Source organism: Meles meles, chromosome 5, assembly GCF_922984935.1.
Source record: "Meles meles chromosome 5, mMelMel3.1 paternal haplotype, whole genome shotgun sequence".
Lineage (NCBI taxonomy): Eukaryota > Metazoa > Chordata > Mammalia > Carnivora > Mustelidae > Meles > Meles meles.
In genome coordinates, this window is record NC_060070.1 from 71,106,534 (window position 1) to 71,119,423 (window position 12,890).

At 35.2% G+C, this 12,890-nt stretch overlaps 1 protein-coding gene across 3 annotated transcripts in view; it reads left to right on the forward strand.

Moving 5' to 3' along the window:
* The window catches only part of MED23 (mediator complex subunit 23), a 44,575-nt gene that overhangs the window by 13,385 nt on the left and 18,300 nt on the right, over positions 1 to 12,890 (forward strand). For all 3 annotated transcript variants that reach the window (XM_046005033.1, XM_046005034.1, XM_046005035.1), the window contains 6 exons: positions 3,580 to 3,780; positions 5,609 to 5,752; positions 7,602 to 7,747; positions 8,717 to 8,962; positions 10,720 to 10,862; positions 12,338 to 12,512. In XM_046005033.1, coding sequence (XP_045860989.1) covers positions 3,580 to 3,780; positions 5,609 to 5,752; positions 7,602 to 7,747; positions 8,717 to 8,962; positions 10,720 to 10,862; positions 12,338 to 12,512 — 1,055 coding nt within the window. The remainder of the gene's footprint in view (positions 1 to 3,579; positions 3,781 to 5,608; positions 5,753 to 7,601; positions 7,748 to 8,716; positions 8,963 to 10,719; positions 10,863 to 12,337; positions 12,513 to 12,890) is intronic.

Genomic DNA, 12,890 nt, shown 5'->3' on the forward strand with positions numbered 1-12,890 from the left:
ATTTCTGATTTGATTATTTTAGTAACAAGTTTCAACCTAAAAAAAGTTTATGACTAAGACATAAATCCATAAAAAATAAAGTTTATAATGGAAATGCTGACAGAACATTATTAGTATTGGTCCCACTGTAAACATTGTCAAAAGCTCACAATTCATCAGTAATTGTTTTGGTAGAAAACTGTAGTGAATGGACTTATAGGTGAAAGATATATGCTGAATTGACTTGATATATTATTTTTACCACCTAGAAAGTAGAGTAGAAAATGAGAATACAAAGTATAAATATATGATTAAAAATAAACAAGTTATCTTATCACATCTTTTATCATTACAGAACTATATCCTGCACTATACTTTCTTGTCCTTTCTCTAGCAATGCAATAATTTACTTAAAGCTTGAAACCTTTTAAGAGCTGTCCATATTGCATTTTCCAGTAGGAATTGGGCTATATTTTAACCTAAAGTCGGTCACATTCATAAAGTCGTAAATAGCCCAGTTCTGTGACCATCAAGGTGGAGTGTTCACAGTGGAAGAATCCTGTTTTGTGTCTTTACACAACTTTGTGTTCTTTCTGCCAAATAAGAACATTACAAAACAGATATGCTCCCCAAGCTCTTATGTGGTGGTGTGTAAACTCTGGCTACCCTGAGACAGTAAAGTACTAGATTAATCACTCAGGTATTTTTGAAAGGCACCATTGAAAGTGCTATTAACTGGCATAGGATTCCAATTCTGATTGGCAGAGAATATGATAAATGGCATACAAAGGGATTTCTCTTCCCAATTTGTCTGAATAAATATTGCTCTAAAATTGATTTCTAGCACTGAAATAATGATTTGAAAATAACTTAAGCCCACCTACAATATGTTAAAATTTTACCACAAAAGCAGTACCAGATCTATTAAATCAAAATTGTCAGGGCCACTTAATATAGGATATGTTTATTTAGACTGAAAAGCATTACCATTTGTTGTTTGGAATAGTGATGGGAAGTAATCAGGGTCATGAGTAGAGGTTAATGTTAGTGTCTCTGTTAATGCCTTGTGCCTCATTTTCAGCTTTTACCAGAGCTGAAAAGTAAGTTTCCAGTGCAGTTTGAGCTATTATGCAGAAATTAAATTGTTAAAATATTGAACTTGGGTTCTTATTGTTTAAACAGGTTTTAACTAAATTTGCATATAGATATGATGTAAACTAGCTAGTTTCACTTACAAGCCTGTTGCCTCGAAGACTTAAATTTACAAAATCTTCAGAAAGCACATGGTGAATAGCCATAGACAAAGCATCCAGTGGCCTACCAAATTACCATAGCCTAGTGATTGATACTTAATCTTCATCAGATTTTTAAACTGCTTTACAAATTTTCATTTGTTCCACTTTGTAAAATAATCTACATGGTGGAATATATTAATTTTAATGTACTTATTTTTTAGTGAAGAAACTAAAGCTGAACTTATCCTCAAGTAGTTAACACAGATCATTTTATATTTCAGCAGGGTTTTTTCTTTTTTTTTATTTTTATTTTTGGTACTAATAAAATTGGCAAATAAACAAAGGAACTAAGCTATCCCAAAATTCAGTTTGAGAAGTGTCCTTGGCTTTAAACAAAACACCTGGGAAACATAGAGTTAATCCTGATAGATGTTCTGCCACACTCAGACACCAGGGCATTGGATGCCATAGAGATTCCAGACTCATATATTCTTAACAGAAAACTTAGAGGTAATTTAAGTCGTGGTATGTATTGAAAGATCATCAGCTTTAACTGTAAATTTCCCAGTTCTTACTTAGTCAAAATCTTAATATTTTTGGTTTTCCTCTTTAAATCATTAACTGTATGACTATTACAACACGGTTAAAGATATGTAGGTAAACATTTAGTTTTTTAAAATAAATAACTAATACTAAAAAGGAAAATTCCAAAACGACTCAGGTGCTAAAAACCAATTTTATTTAGTTTGTTCTTTTTTCCTGGAGTAGACTAATGGAAGACCATTGTGGATGGAGGAATAGATGACAAATTGGTTAGTCTCCAAAATAGAGGCAAATTCCCATCACTAATGAAAAATTCCTACTGGAAATCCTGGCTGTACTTCTTTTCACAAATTTTTCTGACTCTTGTATACTTTGAATGATTTCACTCTAAATTTGTGTTGTCTGACACATTTCTTAGGTTGTTGGTGATTGGCAGAACTAGTGAATTTCAAGCCCTGTACACAGTAGTTTTGCATGCTGATTTAAGAAATAGTTTGTAGTGTTGTCTGTTGCACTTTGCTCTGCTTCATAATGATAATTACATTTGGAGGGAAAGTACTGTAGTCTCAACTGGTGGTGTTAATATTGCTATTTGTAAACCTGTAATGTGGTTGAACTGTGATCATGGCATTGTGTTTTTGAAAAAACTATGAAACAACCATTGATGCTTACTGTTCTGGATAGATGTTTGTTTTATTTGCATGCTTTAAGAAAGTGCAGCTATATTGAAGCTACGAGTTTGGAGCTGGCAAAGAGCATGCAAAAGAGGGGATGCTACTCATTATGTTTTGTTTTGTTTTTTTTTTCCCAAATCTGTCCCCATTTTGCATTTTTTCCCTAAATTTAAAGAAATCATATCCCTTTTTCATGGCAAAAGACTAATAATCATGTCTAAAGTTTAGAGGGAAAGCATCTGTATTAGTAATTGCATTCATTAGAAAGGCTTCCAACTGCCTGGCCATTAAGTCATATAACATATTTTATAAAAGAAATATGAAAATGGCTTAAAATATGGCTTAACATATTTCTTTTGGTAAAAGTATATTTTTTTAAATCACTTTTAAAAGCATAAATCTTTTTGCCTCTAGAAAGGGAAGTTGCATTTTCATTTTTAGTGTTTAAATTCAATTCTTTTTCTTGTTTTAGATTTTAAAATAGTCTAATTTAAAATTAAAGCTGCATTATGTTTGGCTTCTAAGAAGGAAGACCAGAGATTAACTTTGAGATCAGTTTTTTTGTAGAGGAAGTTTCCATTTCAGTATCAGGATCAGTAACACACATTGAAAAACAGATACTGAGTAATTGCAGCTATTGAGATACATCTCTGTATGTAAAGTTAGTATAAACTTGTGGTGGTTGCTTTAAAATACGTAGATTCTCTCTGCTTTGTTTGCTCTCATCACAATATTTGATTCTGGAGATTCGGGTTTTTTTATATTTTGAGTTAGAATGCAAAATTAATACTGCTATCGTCATTTCATATGCTTTGTAAATTATCTTTTTTCAAAGGATAAATAACAAAATTTTCTATTGTGTAGTGCCCCTTGTCAAATTGAAACAGTGATGTGTGAGTGAAAGTCAAAAGTTACTAAGGAGTCTGTTTTCTATGAGATCTGGAAATTAATTTTTTTTATGGAGCTCATCCTCTATGATAATGTAACATGATGCAGCTTTAATAGACTAAATCTAACCTTAACTCAACTTAAGTTCAACTTCATTCCATGCTTCTCAGCCTCTTGTTACAATTAATGTCCATTAACCAGTAACTTCTAAAACTAACCGGGAGGCTTTTGGAATACTGTATCTAATCTCTGCCCTACAGCACAAGCAGCGCTGCCCTGTGCTGGAGGACCAGTTGGTGGATCTGGTGGTTTATGCCATGGAGCGGTCCGAGACCGAGGAGAAGTTTGATGATGGCGGCACAAGCCAACTCCTGTGGCAGCATCTCTCAAGTCAGCTCATTTTCTTTGTGCTTTTCCAATTTGCAAGTTTTCCGCATATGGTCCTTTCTCTTCATCAGAAGGTAAGTACTAATCTTTCATCAGAGTCACTTCACCTGTTGATGAGTATGTTTTAGACTGATAATGGACATTGCCTGGTGATTTCAGCAACAACAGAAGGTCTGAGCCCTAATTTCCATTTTGTGCAGTGCTTTTGTGGTTTCTAAACTTTTCACTTTCTTGTCACTATAAATACTGGTTTCAGTCATTTATTCCACATATTCATAGTGCAAGGACCAGGGAGTACAAAATGAAAAGGCACCATGCTACCCTCAAGGAGCAGCTTACTATTGGGAAGATACAAGAGTAAACAATTTGATTATAATTTAATAGTTCACATAATGGAAGCATATTTTCCTGCAGTAGGTATGAAGGAGAATAGTCCCTATTCAAGACATCAGGTATGACTTTATCAGAGATCTTAAAGCTAGCACTTGAAGGGCAAGTAGAAATTTGCCAAGAAGAAAAGATAAGAAAGTGTTTCCATTGCAATAAGACGACCATTTGGAAAAAGATTAATGTGTGTGTGAGAACTAGAAAGAAAAATATAAACAGGAAAGTATTGGTGAGATCAGGAAGGCGAGAAGGCAAGACCAGACATGGAAAACTTTATATGGCCACATGTTTGTTCTAAAGGTGTTTAGATCCTCTTTGGAAGGCAAATGAGGAGGGGAATGACATCATCATACACAAGTGGGAAAAATTACTGCTAATTGCCACATATAGGTAGAGGGTGACATAAAGAGATGGAGGGGGACAAAATCAGAGACAAGGAAATTGGTAAAGGAGCCTTTGCAGTGATATGAATGGGAGATGCTGATGGCCCAAACCAGAACAGAGAGGAGTCCAAGACCAGATATGCTGGTACAGGTATGCTGAGAATAGGACTTGGCCATGGATCGGTAACAGAGGGAGTACAGGAGTCTAGAATCATTCAGTGGTTTCTACTTTGGCAGTGAATGAAAAAGTGGGACAATGAATCCAAAATAGAGACTACAAGTAGAAGACTATGTTTGTGGAAAAGTTGGTTTTATTGTAAGATTTTAGACACAGTGAATGGAAATAAATGTTGTTGTATCTGTAACATCTCTACAACATGGATTATTTGGGGGAAACGTTTTTGTAAGCATTGTTAAAATCCTTCCAGCCACCAGTTAATTACCCCTCTGCCATTCCCATGACGTTTTATTTCTGTTACAATCTGCAGGAAACCAGAAATTGTTTTTGATAACAACTTCTTGAAGATTTAAAAAAAATTTTTAAAGATTTTATTTATTTATTTGACAGAGAGAGAGAGATCACAGGTAGGCAGAGAGGCAGGCAGAGAGAGAAAGGGGGAAGCAGGCTCCCCGCTGAGCAGAGAGCCCGATGTGGGGCTTGATGCCAGGACCCTGAGATCATGACCTGAGCCAAAGGCAGAGGCTTAACCCGCTGAGCCACCCAGGCGCCCTGAAAATTTTAAATTAAAAAAAAAAAAAAAATCCTTCTGGTATCATAAGGTATTGCTTGTGTTTGATGAGCTATTTTAAGTAATTATCTTATTAAACTTGATTTTCTTGCATACATGGTCAACCTAGTCCTAATCCTGTTTCTAAAACATTTAACTTTTGGTAAGCACAGCTGTTTTGGGAGTCAGGGAGGAAACGTGTATAAAATATAAAAATAATTTAAAAGGCTTTGCTTGGTGTGTCTTGAGTTGAGACTAAATACTTTATAAATGCCAAAGCCAGATGCTAACTTTTGGACACCAGGGTTTCTCCTGGTTTTTTGTTTTGTTTTGTTTTTCTTTAAACTTTACTACGCCATCTCTTTAACCAGCTGTGTAGATGTGTATTTAAACATCTTTTACAGTTAGCAGGGCGAGGACTGATTAAAGGCAGAGATCATCTAATGTGGGTTCTCCTGCAATTCATTTCTGGAAGTATTCAGAAAAATGCGCTAGCTGATTTTCTCCCTGTCATGAAGCTCTTTGACCTTCTATACCCAGAAAAAGAGGTAAGTTTTATAAAATAGTTAACAGTATGATGATTGGATTATGTCTAATTTATATGTAGTGTTATTTCGTGAAAAGATCACTGGATTTGGAAGCTGAAAACCTGAGTTCTTTCCCAATTCTATGACTAACCATAATTGGGATGGACATCAATCCCTCTTAACATTAGTTTACCCATATGTAAAGTGAAGAAATTGATCTAGATTATTTCTGAAGTTTATTTTGAATTACAGTTGAAGATCTTGTATAGCAAACTCTTTCTCTACATTCTAAATAGGTTTACAGTTTTGAAAGCATTAAGCTGTTTTTAATCTGTATACATTACTGAGAGATCAACTGACATCAATATTAATCTTTTTTGTTTGTTTGCCAATTGAGTATGTTCCCCCTATTTTATTATATGAGTATTCGAGTAATCTATGCTATATTTTGATGATTGCCAGTTTTTAAAATAAATTTTGTTATGGGAATTTTTAAATGCACTAAGAGGTAGAGTGAATAGAAAAATAAACTGCTATGTACTCATTACCAAGAAATATTTTTTAAGTTTTTTATTAGTTTCAGGTGTGTAATAGAATGATTCAACAATTCTATACATTACTCAGTGCTCATGATGATAAGTGTACTCTTTAATCCCCATCACCTAGTTCACCCATCCCCCTACCTACCTCCCCTCTGGTAACCTTGTTTATTCTCAAGAGTATTTCTTGGTTTGTTTCTCTCTCTCTTTTTTTTTATTTCTTTGCTCAGTTTTGTTTCTTAAATTCCACATAGGAGTGAAATCCTATGGTATTTGTCGTTCTCTAACTGACGTATTCCGCTTAGCATTGTACTCTCTAGCTCTGTCCATGTTGTTGTAAATGGCAAGATTTCATTAGTTTTTATGACTGAATAATTTTCCATTTTATACACACACACACACACACACACACACACACACACACACACAGAGACACCATATCTTCTTCATTCCATCTCAGTGGACACTTGAGCTGTTTCCATAATTTGGCTGCTGTAGGTAATGCTGCAGTAAACATAGGGTGCATGTATTCTTTTGAATTTGTGTTTTTGTATTTTAATACCCAGTAGTACATTCAATTACTGTATCATAGGGTAGTTCTATTTTTAACTTTCTGAAGAACCTCCATACTGTTTTCCATAGTGGCTGCATCAGATTGCATTCCCACCAGTAGTGCAAGAGCGTTCCTCTTTCTCTGCATCCTTGCTGACACTTGTTTCTTGTGTTTTGAGTTTAGCTATTCTGATAGGTATGAGGTGATATCTCATTGTAGTTTTAAGAAGTATCCTTGCTTCCTCTTTCCACTCATCATTTTTGTTAACACTAGACAATTTTAAGGCAAATTCTAGACACTCATGTTCTTTCCCCCATCTGTATACAATATATGTATATGTGTGATAGTGCATATTATCGTACTTATTTAGATTGTATATTTCTTAATTGTTAGATGTTCCTGAAAAGCATATATGCGACTTTTAGAAATTCTGTGTTTTCAGTATTCATCACATTCAGTAAAATTTTATAATGTGTTTGTTTTTTAAAGAATATAATTTTTAAATGATTTTGAATGCCTCATGACAGTAGGAAAATTCAGCTAAGCATCTTTGAATTTCTGTTAATTTCTTGGCAAGAAAAAACAATCCTGTAATTACATTTTCATTATTTTATAGCTGTTAGATCTTTTGATTTGTAATATTGAATAGTCAAAGAACAATTGAAGTTAAATTAATAAAGGATATTTTAAAAAGAGGTGTATCAATAATGGATTATTAGAATACATATAATTAGTTAATTCTTCTCTTTCCTATCATATGCCTATTGTTATTTTCCAGTATATCCCAGTTCCTGATATTAACAAACCCCAGTCAACTCATGCCTTTGCAATGACTTGCATTTGGATTCATCTCAATAGAAAAGCCCAAAATGACAACTCTAAGCTACAGATTCCAATACCTCATTCCCTAAAGCTTCACCATGAGTAAGTAATTTGTAGCTTAACAGTTAATTTTTTTAATTAAGAAGTAGGGTATTGTAGGCTAATCTTGGTCTCAGTATTTGTATCGAGTATGGAAATCTCCCCACACCGACTGGGGGTAAAGGTGAATATTTAATGGGCAATGGCCTACCAAGAGAAATTGACCAATACCTATATCAGAAAACAACTAGAAAATTTTTATATGTATGCAGACATATATATATTTAATTTCCAGGTCTAATTTTTGCTTTTACATGTTTTACCTTAATGAAAGTTCTTATTTTCCAAAAGCATGTGAAAGTGTTTCAAAATTTCTTAAGTACTCAGGATCTGAGAATGATCTGACAGATGACTTCACTCCCTGGGCAGCCGGGATTATTTGAGCTGCTCTGGCTGGTGTACTCCCTTACACCATTTCCAGAGTTGTGATTACCCAGTGAAGATTCCCTTGTTAGATAGACTTGGTTTTAGACAGTCACCAGTGTTAGGAACACCTGGACTTCCCACCTAGAACTTCTGACAAGGACTGCCAAATCTCTTCATAGGAAACTGTAGGGTATGCAGACTTCACATTTCACTTGGCTTTCCCTTTATGAGATTTTCCTTAATATCTTTTCACAGTGACATCTATAATGATGCCACATTGTTGTGCTTAACCAGATAGATAATAAGTAGAAATCAAGTTCATGAACTCTTGAGTAATTTCTTCATTATCTGAATCTTCCGTGTATGTAGTAATACTTAACAAATATCCATTAATTGATAACTTGTGATTACTTAAGTTCTTTTTGAAATGCTACTCAAACTTTTCTGTGTTTCCACTCTGCATTTGGGGCAGAAACTATAATACCTGTAGGAATAAAGATAGTATTAGTAAATCATTTCATGAAATTAAATGTTTTTTAAAGCACAGACTTAACTTTCTGGAAATTATTTGCATTTTTTATTGTTTAATGGTACTTGAAATTTTAGGTTCCTACAGCAGAGTCTTAGAAATAAAAGTTTACAAATGAATGACTATAAGATTGCCTTGCTGTGTAATGCATACTCTACAAATTCAGAATGTTTTACATTACCCATGGGAGCTCTGGTAGAAACTATTTATGGAAATGGAATTATGAGAGTACCTCTTCCTGGAACAAGCTGCTTGGCTTCAGCATCTATTACTCCCTTACCCATGAACCTCCTGGATTCACTGACAGTTCATGCCAAAATGAGGTATGTTCTTTTTATTTGGTCCTATATCAGGGAATTGATACCAGCGTAGTATAGGCTTTATTTTATGATTGTGTGTGTGTTTTATGGTCAGGTATACTTTTAAAAAAATGATCAAAAAATGATTAGATTTATTTTATTACAAAAATAATATTTATTATAGGAATTCTAAAGTATAAAAATAAACCTCAAGAAAATATTACCATAATCTCTTCATGAGAAATGAGCATTATAAAATTTTTTGGTGTATGTTCTGAGGCTTTTTTTTTTCCTATGTATAAATATATGTATTTATGGGTTGAGATTTTTCTTTTAACGAAATGGATTCTTACTGCGATATTTTTTTCTTTCAAAGATTTTATTTATTTATTTGAGAGCAAGTGATATCAGTGGGAGGAGAGGCAGAGAGAGAGGGAGAAGCAGACTCCCCACTGAGCAGGAATCCAGATGCAGGATTTGATTCCAGGACCCTGAGATCAGTACCTGAGCAGAAGGCAGACACTTAATCAACTGAGCCACTCATGTGCCCTGCAGTACTCTTTCATAACCATCGTTTCCCCATAAGGATCTGTCAAACAACTCTTTCCAGTGTTTTTTAAAAACATCTGTTTTTAATTTCTATGAAGAAGTCTTTTTGTGTGGCTATATATGGTTATTTAGCCAGTTCCACATTGTTGGACATGAATTATTCGCAGTGTGTTAGTATTGTAATGATGTCTAAACTACCTTTAAGACTGTCTTTGCACCTACCTATAAAACATTTTTATTAAATAATTTGCTGGAAGTAGAATTGCTGAGTCCAGGGATGCAAAAATTTTAATGCCTATACTATATTGATTATAAACAGGGATGATTTTAGAATTGACATTATGATTTTCTAAAAAGACAGAAATGGCTCTGTTGGTTGTGATTCTAGAACTCAAGTACCTCTAGGAGCCAAGCTGACAATGTAGGTGAGTCCCACATGCTGCTGAGTGAAAGAGAGCCAGATATTCATGCACATGCAAGTATGTGCATCTAGAAGGAATTGAGGCTGACTGAAGCGTTCAGGGCTTACCTCCTGGTGTTGCCATTTTAGCTCATTTCTATAATATAAGAATGTAAACTAGTATAGCTTGATCTTCTAAATTTTTTTGAGAAGGGCTAGAAATCCAGATTCTAGTCTTTTAGCTGTTAAGTATTGGCTCAGAGTTCAGACACTTTGTAGATAAAAGAGAATGCATTTGTGGGACACCGGTTCTAGAAGAGTCATACTCTTTTTCTAATGGTAAACATTGTCATAGCATTATACATGTACTTTACCCGCTGTGTGACAGAGTTGAGTTTGAGTCTTAGCAGTGATTTTTTTAAGTAATTCTGTAATAAAAGTCATTTAATTTCTCAAATAGTTTTAGTTACATATTTGAAAAAGAAAACCAGACTAAAACCATTTATACATGCTCTTTTTGTTTAAATGATTTTGGCGTTTTTGGTTTGCGTGTGTTTTAGTCTTTTTTTTTTTAATTCAAGTATGTTTTTATGAGTCATACCTCAATTTTGCTTTTGCATGAGCAGAGGGATCCTGATGCACATTGAAAGCACCTTGGAAACCAGAATTAGCCTCAGTGCATCACTATCAAGTGTCCTGCACAACTTAAATGATTAAAATGGAGCTCATGCCTTTCATGTATTTAAGTTTAGATTTATACCAGATTCCCTATGAGTAACTGCTTATCTGTTTCAAAAATATGGATTTTTTCTTTTCTTTTGTTTTTCCTCAGCCTTATCCATAGCATTGCTACCAGAGTGATAAAACTTGCTCATGCCAAATCCAGCGTGGCCTTGGCTCCAGCCCTAGTGGAAACTTACAGTCGTTTATTGGTGTATATGGAAATAGAGTCCTTGGGCATCAAAGGATTTATCAGTAAGACAGGACTTTCTCGTGTTCATAACCATTAACCCTTTCATTCGTTCAACAGGGATTCTTTTAGGTCCTGGGGATACAATAGTGTGCAGATGTCATTGCCGTCATAGAGATTACCTGCTAATTAGGGAGACAGAAAAAAATAAATGAAGTATGGAATATGTCAGATGATAAGCCTTATGGAGAAAAATCAAGTGAAAAAGAGGGATAAGAGTGTGAGAGTCAGGAGAGTGAGTTGTACTTTAAAGTTACGATAAGAAAGGCGTATTGTTCACATATTGCATGGATCCCTATGTATGTGCATATACAATGAATTTTGGAACACTGAAAAAAATTTATTTAAAGATTTTACTTATTTATTTGACAGAGAGAGATCACAAGTAGGCAGAGAGGCAGGCAGAGAAAGAGAGAGGAAGAAGCAGGCTCCCTGCTTGGCAGGGATGTAGGACTCGATCCCAGGACCCTGAGATTATGACCTGAACCAAAGGCAGGGGCTTAACCCACTGAGCCACCCAGGTGCCCTATAATTAAATTTTTGAAGGGGTATTTTGTTAAGTGCTTGGGATATAGTGAGCTAGACAGACATGGTCCCTATTCTCATGCAAGAATGTGTGGTCCCATGTGCTGCTTCTGCTGGTTTGCCCCTGGGGCTATATCTGACCGGCAAAGGAGTTTTCTGCATTTCAGAAGATAGCTTATAGCATCTGTTAATTGTTATACAGTTCTAAGTAATAGATACTTTCTAATATAGAAGTGTTTTTCTGACTCATGGTAATTACAACTTTTTACTAATACAGTATAATTTTAATTTGAACCATAATTACTTTTCTTCCCAGATAATTAAGGGTTGAATACAGCTTTTTTGGGAAAGAGGAAAGAATAAGAGTGGGTGTTATGCAATTTGTATGTTAAAAAATGATCCTTATGCTTCAGAAGATTGGGAGCATTAACGTTATGAAAGTAATTTAAAAAACAACTGAGAAGTGAGGAAGGGTAATTTTTCTTCATATGTTGTCTCATTTTTTCAGATGAGCTTGAGTATCATTTGTCATAGTCCAACAAAAAAATAAAAAAGCAGGGGCACCTGGGTGGCTCAGTGGGTTAAAGCCTCTGCCTTCGGCTCAGGTCATGATCCCAGGGTCCTGGGATCGAGCCCCGCATCAGGCTCTCTGCTCAGCGGGGAACCTGCTTCCTCCTCTCTCTCTATGCCTGCCTCTCTGCCTACTTGTGATCTCTCTCTGTCAAATAAATAAATAAAATCTTAAAAAAAAAAAAAAGCAAACTCGGTATTCTAATTAGGATATGGATTTTTTTTCCTTACCATTAAAGAAGAAATTAATGGAGAAAATTTGGAAAGTGTGTATGTGTGTGTTCGATCAAATCTTGACACAGATTTTACTCCATGTGACTTTACTTCAATGTCTTTTAACGCATAGCTTTTATAATTCGTACCTTAAATTGTCTTGTTCCTCGAGGTCAACTTTTGCCTACCGTTTTCAAGTCCCACGCCTGGGGGATCTTACACACACTTCTTGAGATGTTCAGCTACCGGATGCACCACATCCAGCCTCATTACAGGGTGCAGCTCCTGAGCCATCTTCATACTCTAGCCGCCGTTGCACAAACCAACCAGAACCAGCTCCATCTCTGGTGAGCTCTGGGATGATGGTCTTTCCTTAAGATTCCTTAGAAACTGTGTTGAACATGGGGAACTTAATCCCTTATAGTATTTATATTCATGTGTCATAAATCTCCTCTGCTTCTAGGGTATTTTATTTCCAATACAGAAGAAATAGAGGACAGCTTTTTAAATAGGAAGTTATTAAGGTAATTCAGGCATCTCCTGATAATCTTTGGCCTGAGAATAAGTACTTCCAGGGCCTTTGACAAAATGTTCTAGTTTATTCCTTTAGAATATTGGATTTAGGGGAGCCTGGGTGGCTCAGTGGGTTAAGCCACTGCCTTCGGCTCATGTCATGATCTCAGGGTCCTGGGATTGAGCCCCACATCAGGCTCTCTGCTCAGCAG